The sequence below is a fragment of the Chrysemys picta genome, chromosome 13 (assembly GCF_011386835.1).
Source record: "Chrysemys picta bellii isolate R12L10 chromosome 13, ASM1138683v2, whole genome shotgun sequence".
NCBI lineage: Eukaryota > Metazoa > Chordata > Testudines > Emydidae > Chrysemys > Chrysemys picta.
The window spans coordinates 54,265,085-54,289,883 of record NC_088803.1 but is presented as its reverse complement, the minus strand read 5'-3'; the positions used below and the strand labels follow the sequence as shown (position 1 = coordinate 54,289,883).

The 24,799-nt window shown below is 58.5% G+C and overlaps 1 protein-coding gene across 2 annotated transcripts in view; it reads left to right on the top strand.

The window, feature by feature from the left end:
* Positions 1 to 488: 488 nt before the first annotated feature.
* VSTM2L (V-set and transmembrane domain containing 2 like) overlaps positions 489 to 24,799 on the top strand; it is a 42,818-nt gene continuing 18,507 nt past the window's right edge. For both annotated transcript variants that reach the window (XM_042842573.2, XM_042842572.2), the window contains exon 1: positions 489 to 708. In XM_042842573.2, the coding sequence (XP_042698507.2) occupies positions 618 to 708 (91 nt within the window). In that variant the 5' untranslated portion in view covers positions 489 to 617. The remainder of the gene's footprint in view (positions 709 to 24,799) is intronic.

Below are 24,799 nucleotides of genomic sequence, written 5' to 3'. Positions count from 1 at the left end.
TCCCCCCCGGGCCGGGCCGGGCCGGGCCGGGGTCGCTCTCGGGCCGGCTCCGGGGCTGCCCGGCGCTGAAGTCGGGTCCCGAGAGGGGGCAGGCGGCGAGCCGGCGCCCGGCGCTGTCCGTGGTGCTGAACGCGGGGCAGGTCCGGGGGTGCCCGGGCCGCGCCCCAGGGAGACGCACAAGGGGCCCCATGGCGGGGGCAGCCCCGGGCCGGTGCACGGCGCAGCGCGGGGGCTCCGCACCCCCAGCCCCCCCAGGGCCAGCGCGGGGGGGGCGATGCAGCCCCTGCCCGAGGGGGGGGTGTAAATCCGGACCCCCACACGGCCAGCGCCCCCCCCACACACCCGGGCCTTGGAGCCCCCCCCCGCTGGGACCCGGCCCGGCCAATGAGACCCTGGGAAAAACTTTGATGCTAAATCAAGCGCTCGGATCCCTCCGCCGGCGGGGGGAGGCTCTGGGTGAGCCGCGGCACCGCCACCGAGCGCGGAGCCGTCCGCGGCAGGGAAGAGTCCCGCAGTCTCCGGCAGCAGCGCGGGAGCAGGCGGCACCGCGCCCCGGCGGCTCTGCGGAGGGGCCCGAGCCCATGTGAGCCGGGCGGGCGGGCGGAGCCCCGAGCACCATGGGGGCCCTGGGCCTGACCCTGGGGATTCTCCACTACCTGGGGCTCTACCTCCAGCTGGGCGCCCCGGCGCGGGCCCCCGCGGCCAACGGTGAGCCGGGGCAGGGACCGGGCCGGGGCAGGGACCGGGCCGGGGGAGGGACCGGGCAGGGGCTGGGACCGGGCAGAGACCGGACAGGGCAGGGGCTGGGACCGGACAGGGGGAGGGACCGAGCAGGGGCAGGGGCAGGGACCGAGCAGATAATGAACAGGACCGGGCAGGGGCAGGGACCGGACAGGGGCAGATACCGAGCAGATAATGAACAGGGACCGAGCAGGGGCAGGGACCGGACAGGGGCAGATACCGAGCAGATAATGGGCAGGGACCGGGCAGGGGCAGGGACCGGGTTGAGACCGGGCAGGGGCAGAGACCGGGCAGGGGCTGGGACTGAGCAGAGACCGGGCAGGGGCAGGGACCGGGTTGGGACCGGGCAGGGGCAGATACCGAGCAGATAATGGGCAGGGACCGGGCAGGGCGGAGGCCAGGCGGGGGCAGCGCGGGGCTTTGGAAACTTCTCCCCCCGGGGCGAGGGGCGCTGAGTCCGGCCGGCTGGGCGAGCCGGGGCTCGCGGGGCTGCGAAGCGAGCTCGGGGCGCTGCCAGCCGGGCAGGGGGCTGCTGCGGAGCCGTGTGCGGGGGGCGGCCGGAGGTGCCGCTCCCCGTTGCGTGCCCAGCACCCGGCTCCTGCCGCCCGCCCCGGGCAGAGCCCCCCGCAGCCGGTCCGAGGCGCGGGGCACCAGCGAGCGGAGCGGGTCCGCCTGTCCCGGGGACCGGGGTCGCGGAGGGGGTTTGCTGCCCGCGGGGGCAGGCTGAGCTCCCGGGCAGTAAGTTTGGGTGCGCGCCCCCAGCCCGGCTCCGTGGGTCGGGAGCAGCCGAGCGCACCCGGAGCCTGGAGAAACCCGGGTCCGGGGCCCGCGGGCGCAGGAGCTCGCGGGGGACCCTGATCTGCCAGGAGTTTAGCCAGGAAAAGTTAGTGACCCTTCTCCGGGGCTGGCTGCTGCCGAGGGGTCGGGGTGGGGCGGGGGGCCAAAGAGGCCATTTCCGATTGCATCGTCTTATCAATGTAGCCTCGGCCACCCGGCACCGGGTGTGGACCATGGTCTGGAGCCACTGCAATCCCCCTGCCCGCTCCCCTTCCTCCCTCGCCCCAGTCCAAAGCCTCGGCCACCCGGCACCGGGTGTGTACCAGGGTCTGGAGCCACTGCAATCCCCCTGCCCGCTCCCTTCCTCCCTCGCCCCAGTCCAAAGCCTTGGCCACCCGGCACCGGGTGTGGACCATGGTCTGGAGCCACTGCAATCCCCCTGCCCGCTCCCTTCCTCCCTCGCCCCCGTCCAAAGCCTCGGCCACCCGGCACCGGGTGTGGACCATGGTCTGGAGCCACTGCAATCCCCCTGCCCGCTCCCCTTCCTCCCTCGCCCCAGTCCAAAGCCGCCTGGGTTGCTTCATCTTGATTCCCGGAAATCCTACCTCCCCTGGCCTGGTGCCAGGCGCTGGATCTGGCTGGAACAGGGGAGAGCCCTTCTTGTGAACAGCTTCACCCATTTATTGTCTGGTTTCCATGAGCACTTCCCAAGCAGCTCCCCAAGGACCGCATCCCTCGCTGGAGGAGGAGGAAAGGACACACTCGCTTCTGGTTTCTCCTGTCCCTGCTGGAGCCAGGGAGCTAGATGTATCTTACACCCCTCACCCCTCACTGGGGAAAGCCACAACTCCGGCCATGTCAGGTGATGGTAGCCTGGTCTATAGGTATGGGAGCCTCCGTCAGAACAGGGACCCCATTGTGCTGGGGGCTCAGCAAACCACAGAGCGAAAGCTGGTCCCTGCCCTGAGGCGCTTCCAGTCGATTTAAGAGCCATGGACCGTGACTGCGTCGTGCTGCGCGGTGTAACGTTACCGTGCCCTGCAGTCTGGAGTAATCTCTCATTTGTGCTAGGGCCTGGGAAACCAGGAGCATTTCCTGACCTTCCTCGGGTGCTGTGGGAAGGGGGTGCTAGAGACAGAGATCTGCCTCCATTACCTCCCACAGCAATAGACAACTAAGCACTGAAATGGTTGCTGTAAAGAAAAAAGATCTGAGTGGGTGAGTGCTTTTAGGAGCCTCCTTCCAGGGCTTTGTTCCATGGGCAGTTCCGCAGCAACTCACTTAATCACAACAGAAACCTTTATTAAGGACCCTGAAAGGCAGTGAATAAGTGGGTCATGTATAATAAGCCATTTGTGTTCAGCAGGTGAATACCAATTTGATAAAAGCTGTGTGTGCTGCAAGCCTGGATAAATTGCTGTTTAGCAGATTGGAGATTGATCATTTCATTAGTCACTGGTACACCTTTCCCCAAGCAGCGGGAGAGGAGGGGAGAACAGAGGCCTGGAAGCCTCCCTGGAGTGAACAAGTGATCCTGCAGGGCAGGGCTGGAACCAGGCATCAAGAAATTCAGGGGGCACGTCAAACTGGTTACTTCAGAAAACGACCCCCCCGGTGTGCTTCGTCCTAATTCCAGGCCCGATCCTCCACGTGCCTGTTGACTTTGGTGGGTGCAAGCCGGGGTCGTGTAACCTCTTGGATTGAGAGTAATGGCTTCCGAGAAGTGCACCCGCCTCTGACCTAAGTGGAAGCACAAGAGGCTTTTGGAGGCGGGACCAGCAGCCTGGGTGCCCCTGTCTGCAGCTGAGAGTTTGAACCAGAACATGTGCTCTAGGGGATGCAATATTTTAACGCTGTCCCCAAAGGCATCAGCTGGGCGTTGGAATGAAAATGTGCCATACGCTCACCAGGCTTCCGAGAGGTTTGTTCTGAATGGTTTGTGACTGCAGCTCCTCGGTGTTACAGTAATACACACAATACGTCTTCCCTTGCGGGGGTATGTGGGGACCTTAGACCCCCCATCCCTCCTCCTCTGCGTTGCAAGCCTGAGCAATGTGATCCCAGCCCACCTGGCTGAAAGAGGCTGTCTTGACCGAACTCCCTCCCCGCGCGCTCACCACAAAGGGTTTGCGTTGAGCTCGTTGTGCCTCTTTTTGTGCGGAAGCCGCCCTGGCCCCCCCAGCAGGGAGCCGCTACTGCATTGTGCGTCCCTGTCACTCCTCCACAAACAGCACTGCCTCGCTCTTCCTCGGGCTACTTCCTTCAATTATTCATGCCCCCCATTGCAGACAGTGTGCGCACGCTGGGCTGGTGCCATTGGTTTTCAAATGTGGGTGATTCTCAGTCTGTCTGTGTGCACGGAGCCGGGAAGGAAAAGAGCCAGTTGTAAACAGCGTGCATTCCAGAGCAGGAGAATCCAGCCTTCTTCTTTGCATCAGTGTCTTACATCAATGAGCCAGTTAGTTTAATGGCTGAAGGATTAAGGGAGCTGTGCCCTGATTCCCCACGGTGCTGCCCTTCTCCTTTGTCGCACACACCAATGATTATTCTAGCAATTACTTTCAGAAACACTCTGCATTCTTCGGGATTTTTTTTCAAGCTTCCTGGTGGGAATTCTCCATCCGATGTGTTTTTCCTGCTGCTTCTCGTGCAGTCGTTCAAGACAATTACTTCTGACATCCCTTCCCCATCCAATGTCTGTGCTTACCTTTCCCTGGAAGAAGGCTGACATATGATGGGCAAGACAGTGGGAATTATCACTTTAGGACAATGACAGCTAATTGGCATTTAAAAATTCTCCATGAACCAGGCAGCAAATCAACTAGCGCAATGGGCCCCTTTCCCAAGAGTCTGGGAATCACGAGGCAGACAGGGCTGGGACCTTGATTTAACCAGGAGCTGGAAACTCCCTCCTTCCTTCTGCGTTGTCTCGGTCGTGCTCCTCTTTCAGGTTGGTGTGATTTGGGTGGTGACTGGGACAGGCGGCTCGGCTCCCTCGCTCTGGCCTAGTCCAGGTTCTCTCTGGTCACATTCCGGCCGGGGGGGGGGGGGGGGGGGGGGGACTTTTGCTGCTGCTGTGTGGTGCAGCCCCTCCCTGAGCCTGGATAATGTGCATCTTTCCAAACCCGGACCACAGCCACCTCCTCTGGCTTGAATTTGGCCTTAACCCGAGTTCTAGTTTTGATCTTCCTCTCCCATTCCCAGCAGCCCTTGGGTAATGCTCTGTGCTGGGCGGAGGTTGTGAAAATGCTCCTTGGTCATTGGACTCGCTGGGGCAGAATAGGCCAGTGGCTTCTGGTCCTTCCTTTCACGCTGACTTAGTCCTGGTCCTTCCTGGACAGGCACATGCCCCCTCAGCCAGCTGGCGTAGGAGGGCGCATGTTGTTTCCTTTCCCATCACCCGACTTCTTGGAGCGCCCTAGTGACACTGACCGTGGCCAGCTCCCGGGGGCAGAACCAGAGGAGCCAAGAGCAGCGCTCTCTGAAGTGGCTGTTGATATTTGGTGCCTTGTTTATTTTGGGTTCCCAGCTTGAGATGACGTGGCCCCGGCTTTCTTCCCCCGCCGCTCCCCTGGGAATAATGTGGAGCCGCAGGTGCCCAACCGCCACGAAAACCAGGCCATGGTGTCTCCAGCCGAGTTTCCAAATCAGAGGCAGCGTCTGGTGCTTTGGCTGAAGGAGTCTTGCCAGGGGCCCCTCGAGAGTCACTGGCAGAGTTTTTGGAACAGTCCCAGGAGTCCTGGTGCCCCGTTTTCTACTCTAACTGCTTCTCCTCTGTTCTCTCTGGAAGCGAACAGTGGGAGAGACGGGCGTGTGACCCCAAACTAGTTCACATTCAGGCTGCTGGGTATCTCTTCCCTTGAAGTGTCACCTCTTGGGAGGGGCCTGAAACGGGGGATAGGGACGATTTCTGCCATGCATTCCTTCCCTTGCAACGGTGAAGCCTCCCATGGGGACAAGAGGCCTTTTCCTCTGTGTGGTAGCAACCCAGCCAGCAGCCGTGAACTGTTAGAAATACACACCGGATCGGGGTAATTCCAGCTCCCTGGCAAGGTGAGCTCTGGCCCTGGTCAAAATCCCCACGTTCGTTGCATTTTTTTGGTTTTTGTTTTGTACGGTACATATCACAAGCTCCTCTCCTTGCTGTAGTCAGTGGGAGTTTTGCCATTGACTGTGATGGGAGCAGGATTTGGCGCTATGTTAGTAAGGCATTTGGGGATCTTTCTGGGTGAAAGGTGTGCTCCACAGCTGAGCTTTTGTGTTTTTCTCTGGGGGCTTAGTGCTGATTTCCAGATTTGCAGTGTGTGTGTGTGTTTGTGTGTGTGTGTTTGTGTAGCCTTGCACATCATGCTATTAATGAAGCGAGTGACTTACAGATCACTGAGCAAGGACTTCTGCACAGGGACAAAGGAGAAAGATACCTTCTGTTTAAGTGTCTGTATCTGGTTGCTTTCGGAGCTGAATCCCCTTTGCCACTCTCCCAGCTATCGGTGCCCCTCTGTTCACGCTGTGACATAGGAAGTCATAGTGCTGTGTTCGTGCCTCAGGCTTTGGTGCTGGGATGCATTCTTGATGACCCAGCGTCAGCGTTCCCCGGGAGCAGGCTCATTAAAAACAGATTCATTCCGAGATTCTCAGGCCAGACAGCACCATTGTCATAATCTAGTCTGACCTGCACCAGGCAGGCCAGAGAACCTCGCCCAGACCGTTTAGGAGAGAGCATGGCACGGCATGCTGAGTGTATGTGGAGAAACGGCCGTAGTTCAGATACCCTGGGTGCATTCTGGCATCAGAACGGCCCTCAGCCCCGACCCCACTTCCATCCCTTGCTCCGTGGAGAGAGGCATGAAGCAGGAGCGAGCAGCGTCTGCCCAGGCTAGAGGGTTAATTGCAATTTGCAGCAGAAATGTGCTCTACCCCCCTCTGCACACGCACACGCCTGCCTAGGCACCCTGGCTCTTCCCTGTGCTCATTCCTGCCCCAGGTTCGATGCCGCCCAGCCCGTGAGGTGTCTGCCCGTAGGCAGCGGAGGCCATCTCTACCCGGAGCTAAGGGAGTCCAAGGACTGGTTCCATGGCAGAGCTATAGGACAGAAAGGCCTGTGGCGTGTGGCTCACTGTGTGCTGTATTTACTCCGGGGTTCACAAACACAGCGCTGGGAGCGTTGGCTGTGGAATCCGTCCTGCTCCTGGGGAAGTCAAGGGAGTTTTGCCATCAGCATTAATGGGAGTAGGAGCAGGGGCTGAGTGATGAGTGGCGTCCCCTGCTCCGACCACACTGGGGCTGCAGGTGAGCCCAGCCCCTGCTCCAACCACACTGGGGCTGCAGGTGAGCCCAGCCCCTGCTCCGACCACACTGGGGCTGCAGGTGAGCCCAGCCCCTGCTCCGACCACACTGGGGCTGCAGGTGAGCCCAGCCCGTCAGGGTCAGGGGAGTGGGGAGTGGCAGCGACAAACTCGTTGGATTCCCACTGTCAGAGTTTGGTATGTGCCAGTAGCTCCAGGGGTACTTTGAAGAATATCCAGTGTGTGTGTGTGGGGGGGGAGGGGCGGTGGACGGTGTGGGGGGGGGGGGGGGGCGCTGAACCTGAGTCGTGTAATAATGAATTTATCATGCGCCTTTGAGCACCTGGCCTCGGCTTGCTGATGCTCCCCCGAGCTGCCGGCTAATGGCTCCAGCCCAGGAGAAGCTGCAAATCACCAGTTTAAAAATAAATAAATCCGGCTGCCAGACAGATGTTTCCTCCTCCCTCCAAACATGGCGATTCTCCCCCGGAATTACCCAGGTTATGGGGCAAGATACAGGCCTGGGCCCCTGGGCATGAGATTGTCCCAGCTTTAGATTGAGAAGCCCATGCATTATCGGGAGCGTAGGGCTGGGGGCTGGGATTGTGGTGCATCATGGGTAATGGGAGCTCCATCTATCTCCTTCCGTCAGTGGAGGCGCACTATACAGCTGGCCTCATGGCAAGGGAGGTGCCAGGTGGAGGGTTGTAAAAGAATCCCAGTGGGAGATGTTTGTATAAGAGGCTTTCTGCAATGGAGGGTGCCGCCCAGGGGGCGGGGGGGGGTGGCTTTCTGGGCACTCATGCAGTGAGTGCAGAGCTCTCGGCTGTGCCACTGGCCAGTGATGCTGCCACCCCAAACTCGCTGAGAACCCTTTGTCCCAGCCCTCGCCGGCAGGCTGGCGGGGGGGGGGGGGGGGATTTGCATGCGTGTGATAGGTGAATATCTATAATACACAGAGTACACTCTTCTCTATCCCCAGGCATTTCAGTGTCTGTGTGTTTGGGGGGATAGGGGTTGCTTGAGGGGGATTTGGGGTGGGTTCATTTACAATACAAGTGCTACAATTGGAGGCATGTCGAGAGCTGGTGCGTGACTGCCTGTAAATCACCGTCTATGAAATATCCCATCAGGCTGTCAGGAGGTGAGTGGGAGAAGAAAGCTCCACTGGGTCTGTAGAACTAGGTGTTCACTTGCGGTGGTTTAAACCCCAGCCCCCCTACGATGGCACAAACCTCACAAGCCGGGTGGGTGCCAGGCCTTGGCTCCAGGTCTCTGGTGAGAAGCGTGGCACGTTGTGAGTGACACAGCTGTGCGGCCCAGGCAGGAGTGCAGCTGCTGCGAGGTAGGGTTGTGTCTCGCGCTATGGAGTGTGCGGTGAATCAGGATTGGGTCAGGTGTTTCCAGCGCAGCAGCAGCTGATTGGGCCAGGCAGAGCTGACAGCCGAGGGGACGAGCAATGAGTTTTCTACACGGGGTAAGGGCTTGTCTACGGACTGAGAAGTGTGGGGAGAAATCCCCCGTCGGGAGCTTGGGGATGGCCCTGGAGGGAGCTCATGGCTCCGTGCCAGGGAGAACAGACCCCAGGAGCAGGTTCTCCGGTGAGACACCCACGGCTCTCCATGGCGCAGTCTGGCCACAGCCTCTTCCCTTGAGCAACCTCCCTCCCCAACTCGCGTTCTGTCTCCTTCCCAGCACGCCGGGCTGAGAGCGGCAAAGGCTGGGGAGCTCAGCGGCGCAGGTTGGAAGTGATCTGCACTGGGGTGGGGGAGAGGAGAAATGTGACCAGCCAGGACGTGGAACAGATGGGGGAAGTCAGAGGAGCTAGTGGCTGTGGTTAGGTTTAATTAGACGGGCCCTGGCAGTTCCCGCAGGCTGCTTGTGGTGGTACTGGGTGTTTGTGTGAGTAATGTGTAAACGCGCACACACACGTGCGTGCACACACTGCTGCGGAAGCCAGAGGCAAAGCCCCTGACCCCTCTCTGCAGAGGAGCCACTAGAGGGAAGCTCTGGCGCTCCTGCGTGTGAGGGACGCGAGCTTCTCCCCAGGCCCGGAGCTTCTCCCCAGGCCCGGGCATGGCCCAGAGGGGCGAAGGGGCTGAATTGCGAGGTGATGGCATCACGCCTTGGCTGGCCATGAGGCAGGGCTGGGGGGGTTTCCCAGGACTAACGGGAAGGTGTAGATTAAAGCAGGCGCCTTCCACGTGTAGATCCCAGGCAGACATTTCCCAAAGGGCTGAAGGGGCGGAGCAGCCTAAACCCCACTGATTTCTGGGAGACCCAGCCCCCCGAGTGCCCAAGTCACTTTCCAAACCGGGACGCAGGCTCCCGACTCTCTAGGCCAGGTGGGCAATTTTACCCTATGCGCTTGCTCAGCCTCAGCTGCGTGAGCCGCCTCCCGAGCACGCCCGGCGTGGGCTGGCTCTCACGGAGCATTGCGGTGGGACCTGGCCCTAACTCTGCCCTCGTTTACCCCTCTGCCACCCCAGCAGCCGCAGAGCATGGCCACTCTGGGACGCAGGCCCCAGGGAAGGTGGGGCCGGGTGGGAGCAGTGGTCACTGAGCTATTGATGGGCCAGCACCTGGTCAATGGTACCTCCAAGCCACGGCAGGCTTCCTGGGTCCGTGCGCATGGCCCTCGGCGGTGTTGGCTGGGAGGTATAATTAAATCGCGGCATCCCCGCTGTCGCTAAGGAGCTTTGCTTCCTAACCCCGGCCGGGAGGAGGGTCAGCCATTGTGGCACCGAGCTCTTTGCTCCTGGCTAGTGTGACATGGCCGCGGAGCCCGGGGGGGGGGGGGGGGGGGAATAGCTCAGTGTACGAGTGAGATTGAGCTGGCAATTAGTTCTATGAGCACCTTGACTCACTGAACCATAATAAACCATGAATTATGACAAGGAGTTCTGTGAAAGGAAAGAATAAGCCGCACTCAATCACAGCCCAGCACATAATGACAGAGATCAGCGGTACAGAATGTACCGAGAAATTAGAGAACTACTGATACAAAGTCCTGCTCCACCTTTCTTTGTGTCTCCCCGCTCTGCCTCTCCCTTCCTGGGATTAGCCTGCCTCCCTCGCTCCCTCCCCTTCCTTTTCAGATACCTTTCCTGCCTCTGCATCTCCAGCGCTGTCCACACGTGATTCCTTCCTGGTCCCTGCTAGTGAAACGCTCAAGGATGTCAGCCTTGAACCTTCTCTCTGAGTGACCCAGGCGCCTGCCTGGTGCTTTTCCCTACAGACCCGTCAGTGGCACGGCCTGTGCTGCTGGAGTCCAAGGCCTGTTCCTTTCATTCGAGCCCCCTGTTGTTAGGGCGGGTGGCAGGTGCTCTGGGCCGCATGTTGCCATCAGCCGCCGGAGCAGCTCTGATCATCCCAGCAATTCCCCAGCTCCGTGGCTGGTTGTAAGTTCTCAGTGCAAGTGGAAGCGGACGGCGCTCAGAGGGTTCTGTGTCAGACGCCGCGTTGTCGTTATTTAGCCTGCAAGGAGCCCGTCTCGGGAGTCTTTTTCTTCCCCAAATTCCCATTGACTCCAGGAGGGCCAGGATTTCACCCCTGATATTCACAAGCACTGAGCGCCTGCAGCCCATGTCCATCTGTGTGACTTGCAGGGACTCAGCACCTCTGGGCAGTGACCCCGAGCCTGGCGGCTTGGGACGTTTCAGAAAACAGCGCACTGAAAACCACCCGGATCTGTGTAAAAAACCCAGTTCCCTCTACAACCATCACGCTTCCTCGGGGTGGAACCAAGTCACCAGATGCTGGTCTGTTCAGGAGACGGTTTCCATTGCAAACTGGATCAGCCCCAGAGGAGACGCTTTTGGCCCATGTAGACGTAGCAAGATGCCTGTGATTGACTAGAGTTAATAATGGTTCATCGGGGTAAATAATTCACAGGCAAGCTAGAGCTTTAACTAAGTCATTAATATGCCTTTTGCAAATGTCCAATACATCTTTAGCTGCCCTTCAATACGTGTGTACACAAATATTAACCTGTGTCTGTGCCGGTTTGTCTGAGCTACAGCGTTCAGAACATATCTTCAGAGGAGACACTGCTGAGCATCAGCTGTGCATGCATCCCCAGCCGGGGCCCAGACTTGAGAGGGGGCCAGATCCACTGTTGTCTTTTCCCCTACCAAACAACATGATTTCGTTGAACAGAAAACAGGTTTGGGTTCGACGTCTCTCCCGACTCGAAACATTACTGGGTGGAAAACTTTGGAACTGTTGAATTGTTGGTTTTTGAGTCAAAACAGTTTTTGGTTTTGAAATTTTAGTAAATGTAGAGAAATGTTAACAAAAGAGAAGGTCCAAATCAAAACTCATCACTTCAAATGGCCCAAAGGGAATTTCGATTCATTCATTTATTTATTGGAATTCTTGCTTTGTGAAAATTTTCAAGATTTCAACTTTTCATCCCAATTCGGACCAGGACAATGTTTCACTATCTTGAAAACGTTTGTGGAATGGGAAACCCGTTTTCCACCCGCGCTGGGGCCGGGGTGGACACAGAGCTGCTGCCAAGCAACTCCCAGGCACGTTGGGGCCGGAGCTGACCCTGAGAACTGCAAAGCCTCTAGCAGCTTCCTGATGCCCTCACTCCCACGCTGAGCAAAGCTGGGCCCAGAGACAATCCAGCCTTTGTCTCCGGAGTCCGCTCAGTCCTGGGCTCTCTGGGAAGGCTGCTGCTAAGGGCACCAGTTGTGGGGAAGGATTTTGTGCTGTAAAACTGGAGAAGCGCTCAGCTACCATCGGGATGGGCACAGGCTAAGCGATGGGCACACACTGGACTCATGGTGCGCAGGCCAGCACGCTGCTGTCTGATGTCGCAGACCCGGCCTGGGTTGAAGCCGAGCCCTGAGAATGGAAAGATCTCCAGCGGGAGCCCCTGCTCTCCCATGGCAGGGTCTGAGGAGCTCAGGCTAATGTGGAGGGGATTCCAGTGAAGGGCACAGGTGGGGCAGGGCCCTGGTACTGTCCTCAGAAGCCACCCACTCCCCACAAAGCTTGTTCTCAGGACTACAGACAAAGCCAGTCGATTGCTCCGGGCACTAGCGAGCCTGTGTGTGTCGCTGAGCACCGGCTCCTCTGCTCTCCCCCCATTAGAAACAAACAGATTGCGCCGGCCGCGTGCTTCTCTGTCCGAGCCGCACTGGCCACCGGCTGCCTGGGGCCGGGAGTTGATCTCTGCAACAAGGACGGCTGCTCCCGCCCCAGGCTCCGGGGAGGGAAGGGGCAGAGGAGACAGTGAACTGGATTTGTTTTCAGCTCAGCACACTGAATCTCTGCCCCCAGTTGATCTGTTGCAAATGCCCAGTGGACAGTAAGCAGAGGGGACCTGTGGCTGCTCCGAGCCGGTTCCAGCCGGGCGAGAACACCTTGATTGAGAGAGTTTTTCTCTAGACCTGGGCCTGGCTGTGGGGTTTATTGTTAGGGTGAAAAGAGGCCAGAGCCGCAGAGCGGTGTCTGCACAGTGGTGAGGTTGGTGATTTCAGGCATTGCCGGGGCTCACCCGTCTCTTGGATCATCCCCTCTCCGCAGACGCTGGTGGACTCCAGTTATCGCTGGTTAAACCCACCTGTGTTGGATGAAATCAGTCGCCCAGATGCACAGCACTCTGCCTGTCTGCTGCTGACGTCCTGCACGGTTCTACCTGAATTCCCTCCCGTGCCCCTCTCCTGCACGCGCCGCTCCCTCCACCCTGCTGCTCCGCTTGGCTTTTCTTCGGCACCATCCTCCCTCTGCTCTGGAACTGTGAGCCTCTCGCTTCCTGGGTTCACGCCCTGGCTTCCCCGCTCCCTTTGCTTGGAGTGCTGCAGACTTGGCCCCTGGATGGGTTAGTATTAGGGCCGGGTCGATAGATTTCCCCCCCTCCCTGGGCCTGCTTGCAGGACCCCTGTGAGTAGGAGGTCCCCCAATAAGAATCTCCTCCCCCCTCCCCCCGAGCCTGTCCAGTTGTAGGGTATGAAATCCCACCGGGGAAGATGCTCAATGGGCACAATCCTGCAAGTGCCAGAGTGGTTCCCCCCCCTTACTGTCTCCCTCGATATCCCTGCAGCAGCTGAGAATGCACCCGAGGCACTGCCTTGCCGCTCCTTGCACGAGGAAGGGGGGGGGGCTGGGAGTCCCTGGCTCTTACAAACCCCCCTGCCTGGGGGCGAGTGGGTATCTTTCTGGTTGGGTCCATTAGCGATAAAAGTCTGTCTGTGAGGCTCGTTTACAAGTCTATGGAACAAACCTCCCACCCTTGACCTCTCCAAGTATCGCTCCGTCCCCCTTTCGTCTCTGAGCTCGCTGACGCTGCTGTTCACTGGCGCTGTCTGGAGTTACCCTCCGGCCTGGTTTCCGCCCCTCGCACTGCACTGGGGCTGCTGTCCTCAGAGTCCTTTTCCTAGCCAAATGGCAGAGCCAGGGCTCGACCCGCAGCCCCGCCGGTCAGCTGCCTTCGATGCCGTTAGCCAGGCTCTTCTTGCAATCTGGTGTTCTTCTGGCTTCCCTGGCTCTGTCCTCTCTCTAATCGCTCCTTCAGCAGATCCTCCTCTTCCCCCTCCAGCTGTCTGTGGGGCTCCACAGGGCTCGGTCTTCGGTCCTCTCCTCGTCTCCCTCTGCACCTTCTCTCTGGGTGATCTCATCCACAAACACAAATTCAGCGACCACCTCTCCGCGGATGTTCCATAGACCTACCTCTGTACTCCAGACCTGTCACCTTCTGTCCCTCTAAACCAGAGCTCCCAATCTTCCCCCGCAAAGCCCTGCCTGCTACCTCCTTTCTCCACTGTCCTGCCTGTCACTCAGACCTCTCGCTAGGGCGGCAGGCTATGTCTAAGCCTTGCCAGCTCTTCCTGCGTACCGGCTCCATCCCGCCACACAGTTACATGCTCTCCTCATCTTGTGTCGCAATTACTGGGCTATGTTTCTCTCTGGCCTTGACACATGCAGTCGTGCCCTGCTCGTCTCCTTTCGGAATGCGGCTGCAAAGATCACATTCCTCACCTGTCACCCCTCTCTCTGCATCCCTCCACTGGTCCCCTCTCTACTGCATCAAACATAAGCTGCCTGACTTCGCTTTCAAGGCCCTTCACAGTCAGTCCCCCTTCTCCCTGTCATCTCTCACTTGCTCCCGTGGCATCAGTGCCCATTTCGCATTGGCCCGGGGCACCAGCCTCCTTCGCTGGTTACATTTAGAAACAAGCAGGCTCCTGTTTTCTGCCATGCTGCCCCTCCCGCCTGGGGAGAGCTCCCCAAACATCTGCAAAGCTAACGCATTCGCCTCCGGAAAATTCTCCTTTGCCGTGATGCCGCTGCTGGGCGGGGCCTGCTGCCTGTCACTCTGAGCCCTGTTGTCTCATGGCTGCAGCCAGGCCAAAGGAGGAGCCCGAGGAAGCAATCTGGTGTCTCCGGACAGACTGAGATTGGCATCTCTCTGGGGCAGGGACTGCCCTTTTGGGCTGTCTGTTCGGCACGTGGCACAGTCAGCTCCTGGTCCAGCAAACGAGTAACTAATAATACAGATGCTGTGTGATGGGCTACGCTCGCTGCTGACTTTACAGCATTTCCATTAGCCAGGTGTGTTGAAAGCACCTCGGGGCCTTTCACAGCGGGTTTTCAGCTCTTTCCAGTGAATCTCTGTTGAAGGGAACGTGAACCCTAAAACTGAGCAATGGCCCACAACACCCCCCCCCCCCCCCGGCTCATTCTGAAAGCGTGAGACTTGCTTTCGTGTCCCAGCCAACAGAAGAGAATTCCACATCTACCCCACCATACAACGGTGCTCCCCCGTTTCAATACTGTCCTCCTCCCGTCCAACGGGGATCCAGCCAGGGCCCCCCTCACTGGTAGCAATGTGAGAAGGCAGCCGGCTGAGAACCCCTGCCATCATAGACCTCACCCAGCAGGGTCTCTAGGAATCTGCTGGAGATGGAGGAACTGTATCTTCTGAGGTGCCACCTCTGCAAAATGGTATGCAGGGAAGGAGGCTACACCTTGCTGTATTTTTCTGAGTAGCTAGGGCGTCTAGGCACCAGATGGGAGGTTAATTTGTGAAATGTGAAGCTTCCAGGCGGGTTGTTAATGATGAGAAGGAATGTTATTTAATGCATGAAAAACTTCTAGGCCCAGATTGTTAGGAAAGGACACACGCGGCTGTGGCAAATGCAGGCACCGTGAGCTGCTGGGTGTTCATTGGCACAAGCACTTACTGCAGTTGCGACTAGAGCTGTACGACTTTTGTTCTGTGAATAGTAAATTCACTGAAAAATGTGCTTTCAGGGCACTGAAACTTGGTGCATTCAGGCAGAATTGGGTGAATAGTTTTGGTTGAAAAAAGCCTGAAGACCAGAGGTTGGAATTGTGGCTTTGATTTGCCGTTCCCGCCATTTTATTCCCCTGAGCAATTTTTTTTTTTCATTTCATGGTGGCGGGAAATTCAGCGTTGGTTTGAACCGAACAAATCTTTGGGTTTTCAGTTTGTCACCCAGCTGAAACCAACCTGGCTCCGCAATGATTGTACCAACCGCATCCACCCTGCCAGGGCTACGTGGCTGTTGGGGGAGGGGTTCCCGCTGGCCTCTTGTGGCTGATAATGGCCACTTGGAAAAGTCCTTTGCCGTCTAGGTAGCTCCAGTCGTAGCCTGGCTTCTGTTAGTTCCTCTGCCGCCCGCCCCGGAGCAGCTTGCGTTCTGTTTCAGTTTCTCCTGCCTTTCGCGTAGAGCATGGCTCCAGAGCGCAGGGGACTGACATGAATTCGAGCGTAGGCTGCACGCGACTTACAGGCTTGAACCTGTAAATTAGGGCCTCAAACTTGGGGGCAAGATCGTCCCTCCCCCAGCTGGGAGCTGCGTGTGAGCGCTGGTTTGGTCTGTACGCGTGGGGCTGTCAATGGCGGCAGGCCAATGTCACACGCTTATTGCCTCCTGCAATGACCGTGAGGCTCCTTTGTAGAGCTTAGCATCGTCTTTACCTCCTGGACTAAAAACCGAGACCAACAAACTCCTCCCTGACCGACCGACCGGGCAGGGGAAGTGCCTGGAACAACAATTGGGTGTCGGTACTTTCAGGAGAATTTCGCTCTGCCGTCTCTCCAGGGTATCCCACCGGTGGGAGGGGACAAGAGGTGAAATGCAGGCACCGCACTTCAGGAAGCTGCAAACCTGCCCTCTCCCCCGGCTGTAGTTATGCTGTGCGAGGAAAAGGAGTGAGCCGAAAACCAGTGCTGAGAGAGAATGTGCCGGAGAGCAGCCCTTGGCACTGCTGGCCTTAACGAGCTCTGCTAATGAGCCTCGAGTCATTTTAGCCTCTTGGGGTGATTAGAGCCCTTGGAACCTGTGTGTGTTGGCATATAGCGAGGAGCCACTGCCACGGGCCGGGCTGCCAGGCCACGAGAGGCCCCGTTTGGTTCCTGCAGGAGAGACAATTACCGGGCACCAGCGCACGTTTGTGATTCACTTTCCGTCCGCTCCTGGCCGGGAGAGCAGCTATGTGACGATGGCAAAGCCCTTTCGTTATGAAACTGTCCTGCCCTGGGCTGCTTCAGCCTGTGCTTTGTCAGCTTGGCACAGGCTGGGCGCAAGCGTCGCCCGAGCCATTGCGACAAGCCGGGGAGCCCGCGGCTGGTGCCCCAGCTGGTCCCGCGGGGATCTCATTATCTCCAGAGGACGCTCTGTTATGCTGCCTGCCGTGGGCGTGGGGCGCGGCTGTCACATAGGAGGCGGCGTGGGCACTGGAAGCTGTCTGTGCTCCGGTAACCCCGTAATCAAAATATTGGGTCCCCAGGTCTGCACACGTCTGGCAGCCCAGGGGCTGCTTCTGCCGATTGTTTAGGTGGAATAGGGAGGAGAAGAGCTCTGCCCACTCCCACCTGTGCCCAGCGCGTCGCAGAGCACAGGGCAGGCTCTGAGCTGTCACCCGCCTGCATCCCGGGAGCAGCTCCATGTTTACTCCTGTGCAGCTGAGAGCAGAATGGGGCCCACTGCTGCTGTGAGCTGGGTCCCTGGCCCAGGTCTGGTCCCGTTAAGGAACATGGCAAATCTCCTGCTGATGTCAGAGGGAGCAAGAACCAGCCCTAAGGGAGAGGGACGGGGAGGAGCAGGCAGTGTCGCTGTCCAGCGAGGTCCCACTCCCCCCACACAATGGATTCGGGGCCGTTTCTGGAAGGCTGAGAGGCTGGCCTGGTCTCTGTGTCCCTCCCACTCCCCCTTGAGCCCTCAACAAGGGAGAGCTGGTGTCAGGTCCTTGTGCTCACCTGGAGTCCCGTCTAGCTGAGAGGCGAACCTGGCCTGGATTTCGGATCGCCCCAGGAACAGACTGGGGGGCAACCCCAGCAGGGAGAAGTGTGGCTGAACACCTCCCAGGAAAGTGCTGGGCGGTCGGGCGCTCCTTCCCTTTCTCCCCGGGGTGTCTCATTCTGCGTTCGCTGCGCTGAGCGACCCCGGTGGGTTGGTCTGTGCTGCCCTCCCCTGCCGGGACTTGGGCTCCGCGGCGGGGGGAGAGAGCGAGGCGACCGGTATATCTCAGGTTATGACAGCACCAGGCTGTCCCAGCAGGCGTTTTCAATTCCGTTTATCTGTGTTTCCCCATTGAGTTCATTTTATTTCCCCTGATTTTTGTTTCCTGGGAGATTTATCGATCCTGGTTTCCGCGGTTTATGACAGCCAGTGGCTATAAACCATCGGAGCACTGAGCCCGTTAAAGTCACTCTCTCCTTTGCCTGCAGCACCAATGCCAGTGCGGGGGAGCAGAGCAAGCTGCAAAGGGGCTTCGGAGCCAACAGGGTGGGGCAGGTGCAGCGTGCTGGGCACTTCCAGGTGTTGTCAGGGAAGGGTGTACGGCTCAGCATTTCTGAAGTGCTTTGCAATGTCCGTGCACCATCCTCACCCAACTGGCCCTCTGAGCTCCCCAGGGAGAGCAGCCGTCCCCTCTCTGCCCCGTGGAGAGCAGGGATAAGGACCTGCTCCTGCCTGTGACCTGCCTTGTGAATGGGGCTACTCACCAGAGGAAGAGTGTTGCCCAAGGCTGCAGTGGGACCTGGGCTTAGAGCACTGAGGTTCTGGCTCCCACCACAAGCCAAGCCTGCGGACGCACAACCCCACGTGTCGAACATACAAACCTTGGCCAGTAACTCCATCGGCCATAAGGAACGGCACAAGCACGGCCAGAGAGGGTCAGACCAAAGGTCCATCGAGCCCAGGATCCTCTGTTCCGACAGTGGCCAATGCCAGGTGCCCCAGAGGGAAGGAACCGAACAGGGAATCATCCAGTGATCCATCCCCTGTCGCCCACTCACAGCTTCTGGTAGTCAGGGCACCCGGAGCGTAACAGCCGGTTCTGCTTGTTGGTGACCGGCCCCTGGAGGGAGACAGTCGCACAGACGAAGCCACAGCTCCACAGACTCATCCGGGAGGGGAGCATTGGCCTGCCTGGGTATCCCACTGAACGTTTCCTTTTCTGCTCTGCCCTGGGCACAGGAGCCGGAGTCTGAGAAGGCAGGACCCTGCCATGTCTGTCCTCGGAAAACCTGCTCAGGCTGCGGTGAGAGCTCTGAGCAGCCACGGAGAATACGTGGGAGGAAACCAGGGAACTGTCGGTCTCAAACTATCAGTAGTTTTTAGGCCGGGGTGTCCAGCCCTTGTCTCCGCCTCCGGCCTGTCACTAGTGGCAGCACGGTTTGCAGAGTACACCAGCACCTGACATTTGTTACGCTGCAGATGTTGTAGCTCCAGTTTCTTAATGACTTTGCTTTCCCCATGTTCTCTCTCTGGGAACACTTGTGCGATCAGTTTTCACCAGGCCAAATAGTCCTGGAAAGTGAATTTCATGCACAGGCTTTTGTGGAAACTGACTTTTAGATTCACATGCACAAGTATTTGCACCAGGATTGCAGCACAAACAACAATGCCAAGTGCTCGAACATTTATCTAGCCAAGGACCTGCCTCCGAGCGTGACTAGCCAGCGTGGCCTGAGCAGGGAATATCACAGGTACACAGGACCTGCCTGGGAAAGACCAAAGTTCCCAGCCAGTTTTAATTGATGAATTGGTGAATTTCTGACCTGCTTCTAGACCTGAGCAGATCGAGAAGCGTCTTCCCCTTGCTGGCCACCGCGATCTGCAGCTTTGAGAATGTGGCGGCTTCCCCCAGTCCTCCTGGAGGAATGGCACAGGGAGGTCCCTGCTGAGTACCACTGGGGTGAGCTGTTGATCCCAGGGGCAGGAAGCAAAGGCCTCAGGGCTTTTCTATGAAGTGCTCCCGCTTTTCTCTCTCCTGCACCTTGCACTGTGTTTTTGGAGTGCTGGTCGGCCCAGCGGGTTCAGCGCAGCCTGAAAGGGCTGTCGGAGAAAGAGTCCGCGCTGCATTGCTGTAAAAGGCCCTCGTAGTCGTCTCCTCCTAAGGCTGCGCCACTATCAGTCTTTCCTTGGATTTCCCTCCAGGGGGACCCCAAACTGTTTATCACCTTCCTGGGCCATTCTCCAGCGCATTGCCAGGTGCCAACCTCGCTGAAACCGACACCGATAACATCATAACCCTCATTAAAGCAATTCTTTATTTTACCTCTGATAGCAGCTGCGTGATGTGACGTTCCTGCCCTTTGCTTCCTCATCTGCCACCTCGTGTAACTGGAACACTCCGTGTGGTTCTTTTGGGTTAGTTTGTTTACATGGGGTGTGTGTGTGTGTGTGTGTGTGTGTGTGTGTGTGTGTGTGTGTGTGTGTGTGTGTGTGTGTGTGTGTGTGTGTGTGAGTGAAGAGTGCTGCAAATCCATATTCACAAAGGTTTGACTTTAAGGCATTTGCGCTTGTGCCCTGTTCTGTTTCATGTTCCATGAACGTTGGAGCGTCTAGCTTTTCATCTGGGGACCAGCTGGGCCGTTCAGTGCCGATCCCTCTGCTCCCATGCAAACTAGGGCCTTTGCACATGAATACAGGGAGTCACGAGCCTCACTTTGGGTTGGAAGTGCTTGCACAATCAGTAGCAATGCCGTGTAATTTAAGTGACCAATCACACTGCAGATATCAGTCAGTTTACGACAGTCCGTGGGCAGAAATACGTCTGAAGAAATTGCTGGAAGAATTCCGTGTAACAACTGAACTGGCCAGGAGACGCCTGCTCCCTAACAGGAGAGAGGCCTGAGTTCCTTCCTGGGAATAGTCAACCCTAATCCAGTGTCCTTGTGGTGTTCTGTATTTCCCACTGCGTTTCCGAGACACCCGGCCCCTCCATCCAATACCAGACCCACAGATACAGAGGCAAGACGTGTGTGTCCCGGCATCTCTCTGTGCGGTGACCTACGTGCTCCATCTCCATAGACCTGGGCCTGTGGGTGAAGCTCCTGTGCACTCTGAATTAGAAGAGCAGAATCCTTCCTTGCCTGCATTGGCTCATATATCTGTGGGCGGCTCATCCACTGCTGGCAGGGTGGGACGGAGCCCTCCCCAGGGGGACGGAGCGGGTGGGAAGGGGGCGGCCAGGGCTACAGCAGGGGCGCTGCCACGCAGCCCCTCCCGCTGCGCTGCCGCCTGCCGCGAGGGCTCCACTCCGGTCGGCGGGGAGGGAAGGAAGAGGACTGCCCTGCAGGGCGCTCTGGTTCTCTGCGCCACCGACCCCTACAGGGCGTCCGGAGCGGATCAAGAAAAAAAAAAAAGGCGGCCGTGCCGTCCTAGGATTGGGCAGAACGCCGCCTCGAACAATCTGCCGCCCAAGCACCAGCTCGCTCAGCTGGTGCCTGGAGCCGGCCCTGACCACCGTCAGCAGAAGCCCTTACAGAACATGGTATCTGCATCCCAATTGCTTGCATTTGGTCTTGCAACACCACTGCAGTTTTTGAAGTGCTACTCTCTGCTGTTGTACCTCCTGGGGATTGCAATGCCGCACGCTCTGCCCGCACCGGTTCCCAGCGAGGGTGGCTAGATAAAATATCCCCTACAGCATCTCTGTTTCCTCTGTCACTGAACCTTCGTCCCGAATTCCTCTCTCTGTCCATCACCTTATCACTCATCTAACATCCGAGCTATTGTGCAGCCTTTCTTTCACTCACAGACAGTGTCTCACTGTCCATCTATCAGCCAGACTAGCGCGCTCCATCAATCTCAAACGGAAAAGTCTTGATGTGCTGGGCGCTGGGTGGAGCGTCAGTCCCCAGCAGAGAAGCCCTGTGAGGAAAGACTGCATCCAGCCCATGCCGTTGGTGCCCGTTTCTTTGCAGTGGGGTTTGTGTCGTTGGGACGGGATACACGGGTGCTCTGGATGGGTCTGCGTGAACGATGATTATCTCTAGCTGTTAGTAGCCTTTACACTCAGACTTTGCTTTTAAATGTAATTTGACAAATGGCCTTTTTCAAACGGAAAGCATTAAAAATGTGAATATTTCATTTCTGGAGTCCCCTTTGTGCCGGGCCTGCGCTCCTGCTCTTCTGAAATAGCGCCAGTTCTAGCAAAAACCAATTCCAGAAAGAAGGCAACATGATTTCCAACCCGGCCGGTCTCTTGCGGAGTTTGTAATGAAATGGGAGAATTCGTGCAGTTCGTCAAGGCTTATGAGCAGTTTGGATTCCTCTGGCTATGTAGCTGTTAGCCATTTCCCTGAGCCGTCTGAGCAACAACACTGAGTTTAAAGGGCCCTACAGTTACTCTGGATTTGCTCCCTTTGTTTATGCACCAGTGACATCCCTGATGCCAGCGGAGGTCTGAGGCGGGCGCTTGGTGAATTACGCCAATGCGGGGAGGGCACGTTACTCGGCATGCCCAGGAAAGATGGCAGCTATTTTTCTAAAAGGACGGCTAGTGAGCTAGGTCCATGCTTTGCAAGTACTGCACGCGCAGACAACGCACACACAGCTTTGCACACGTGACTGGGCACGTACACTTGATAATTGTGGGAGCAAATGGCTCAGTGCCGTTGTTCATGTATTTACTGTACTTACCACGTTAGCGGCCCCTGGAAAGGAGCTGGCAGTGGGAGATGCGCATTTGCATGCACACAAGTCAGAGTGTACCGTCAGTAACCGCACGGGGGTTTGGGTGTGAACAGCAGCTGCGAGCTGGCCAGGGTGCCCTCTGCTAGGTAGTGAGCCTCTGGCATCCACTGCGGGGACGCTGCCTGCTGCGCCGTTCGGCCCGGTGACCCGGGACACGCTGCGCTTTCCCCAGACATTAGGCCACATCCTGCTCGTGTGACAATCATCATTTTCATGGCAATGGGTTATGATCTAATGAGCAGAGACACACGCCTGGGTTCCGGCTATGGAGACGTGCTGCCAGGTAGCTGGTTGCTGGCAGGGGGTGACTGGCCCCTGCCCGATGCGGGGGGGGGGGCTGCATTTAGGAGCTGGGGGGCTCTCAGGTGTATGGCAGAGAAGAGCAGCAGAGGCCAAACAGTCTGACACCCTCCCCCACCCCCCACATAGGCATGGAACGCCCCATAGCCCCACTCCCTGTTCTCCGCTCTTCCCCTCTTCCTCCCTTTCTCACTCCTGCATCTCCTCCCTCCCTCCCTCCCTCCCTCCCTCTCTCTCTCTCTCACACACACACACACACACACACACACACACACACACACACACACACACACACACACTCTTGTTCTGGGGCCTACAAAGAGCTGCCTCCCCTGTGCTGTTCTCTGGGGCTGCTGGCCGATGGCGCTTTGCAGCCCAGGAGCGTGCGGGGGGGGGGGAGCCCGTGCCCAGGGCTGGATGGTGCCCATGGAACCAGATCAACAGTGAAATGGACGGGCCGGCCCTGCAGCTGAGAGAGGAGACGGGGGCACAAGACAAAACCCCCAGTGCGGGGGTCGGGGTGGGGATGGGGATGGAGGAGAGGAGCACGGATGAGAGCCAGACGGGGCGGAAAGGTGGGGAGGCTGAGAGACATGGGGGTGAGACAGGGAGACTGGACTAGCCAGGTGTGGGTGGAAGAAAGCGGGCAGGGGGAAAAGGAGCTGAGAATGAAATGCTGGGGCACTGGGGCAAGCAGGGTTGCAGTGGGGGCGGGGGAGGAACTCCCCTATTCTTTCCCTGTCAGCGATTATTTACTGCCCATTTCACTCTTCGGTGCCTTTTGATGGACGAGCTCTTAGGAGTTTCCAGCTGGCTGGTCACTCCCGTTTAGCCTCCCCTCCCTGGCCCTGTGGCTCGGGGCCCAGCTGCAGCCGGCAATGTGGGGGTGAGGTGGGGGAGATGGTAGCCCGCGGCCGGGATTCTCTCCTGGGGGGAGGTGCGTTCTGCTGCGGGCATCAGGGCCGACCAGCTGGGAAGGTTTCCAAGGAGCCTTCGCAGCTGTTCAGAGCAGCGGTGCTGCGAGCGTGTCCCGGTAGCTGGGAGGGACGGTCGGGGAGCTGCTGGGCTGAGCGCAGAGGGCCTGTCCATACTGGACGTTGGACTAGCGAGGCTGGAGTGTGGGTAGCAGACGAGCGCACTCTCGGCTGCAGCCGCATCGGGCGTCGCACGGCGTTCAGCAGCCCCGTGAGAACAGCCTGCGTGTCACAAATGCTCAGCTGGTGTCCGTCTGCTACCCGCCCCCAACAAGCAGGGGCCCCAGGCTCTGGCTGTGGGTGGGTGTCAAAGGGCTCACTCGCTCCTGCAGTGCCCCCCCATGGCTGTGTCTGGGGAATCAGCGCTACTCTGGCCCAGCGCCCCCTTCCATCGTTCGCTTGCCCCGGACCCTCTGTCTGCAACTCGGGCATGTCTCAGCCCTCCCGCTACGTCGCTGTATCATGCCCCCTTCCGGGCTATCCCAGTCCCTCCGGACCAGCTGTCCAGTTGGCATCTCCCACAATCCTGTGCCACTTCTGAGTGGCTGGCAGGGGAACCCGGGCCTGCCTGCTACTCTAGTTTCAGCCCAGAGACCCTCATCAGCAGCCAGGTTCTGTGCAATCTCCACTCTCACTGCTGTTTCCCTGGGCTGCTTCCTACTCTGCCCCCCACAGGCTTTCTTCTCCCCTTCTGGGTAAACCCTGGCGCCAGGGCCAGGGTCCCAGCGCTTCTCTCGCTGCCGGGGTTCCTCCTTTTCCCGCTCTAAGCCCAGAGGGTGACTGCCGGCTTCCACGCTGCAGCCCCCTTCTGCTGCAGACTTCCTGGCTTTATCCTTTAGCCAGCTGGGCTTTATCAGCCACTAGTCATTGTCAGTCAAGCCAGACACTCCACCAGATCTGGTTAATTGGCCCTGCCTGCACCACCGTGACCCCTTCAGGGCTGGGATGGGGTGTAGGGCTCCCTGCTGAGCAGAACGTTCACGGCCTTGTTGCCCAGCTTGGAGGAGCCACTGCGGCCTGGTGAGGAAACTGAGCCATGTTGGATTTGGAAGCAGTCGAGGGGCCAGCGTGGCCCAGCCGCACCCTCCCTGCCCTCTGTGCACTGCAAGGCATCCATCATCATTGGGAGAGTGGTGTCTCCACGGCCACCCTCCGCCGGGGTTACCCCGGGTCATTTCACTGGTGCCTTCACACGGACCCGGAAGGTGCCGGGTGCTGAACCAGTGCATCCCTTGGCCGGTGCTGCTCACTCAGGTCTCACTCTAACCCAACCCCCGCACCCCCGGCCCCAGCTGACTGTGTCATTGGTGGGGGAGGGGCTGCATGGCTTTCGGCTGGTAGAAACCACCATAAAGGAGGGGTGGCTCTGCCTCAGTCTCTGCTCTGGGTCACGTTGACGAAGGGCGAGTACTGCGGTGCTGGCTGTCTCCCCAGTCCCTCGAGACGCCAAGAAGCTCTGGGGGGGCGAGGGGGGGGAAGGCGTGCGGGGGCGCGCGTGTGAGAAACCCAGTGCTGGGTTTCAGGCAGCTAGCGCGCTCGTGGCCTTCGCTCGCGGGTAGCACCAAAAGCCGGAGCGGCGACGGGGCCGGTGGGGCTGAGAGTTCCAATCATCAAAGCAAAGCGCGGGGATGAGGTGGCTGTTCTGGGGCAGCGTCCGATGAACCATCTCCATCCCCATCACACGGTGTGGGGACGGATTGGTGCCAAATCACTGGTTTTCCCGGGCACCGAACCCAACCCTCTGTGCTGCAGCGAC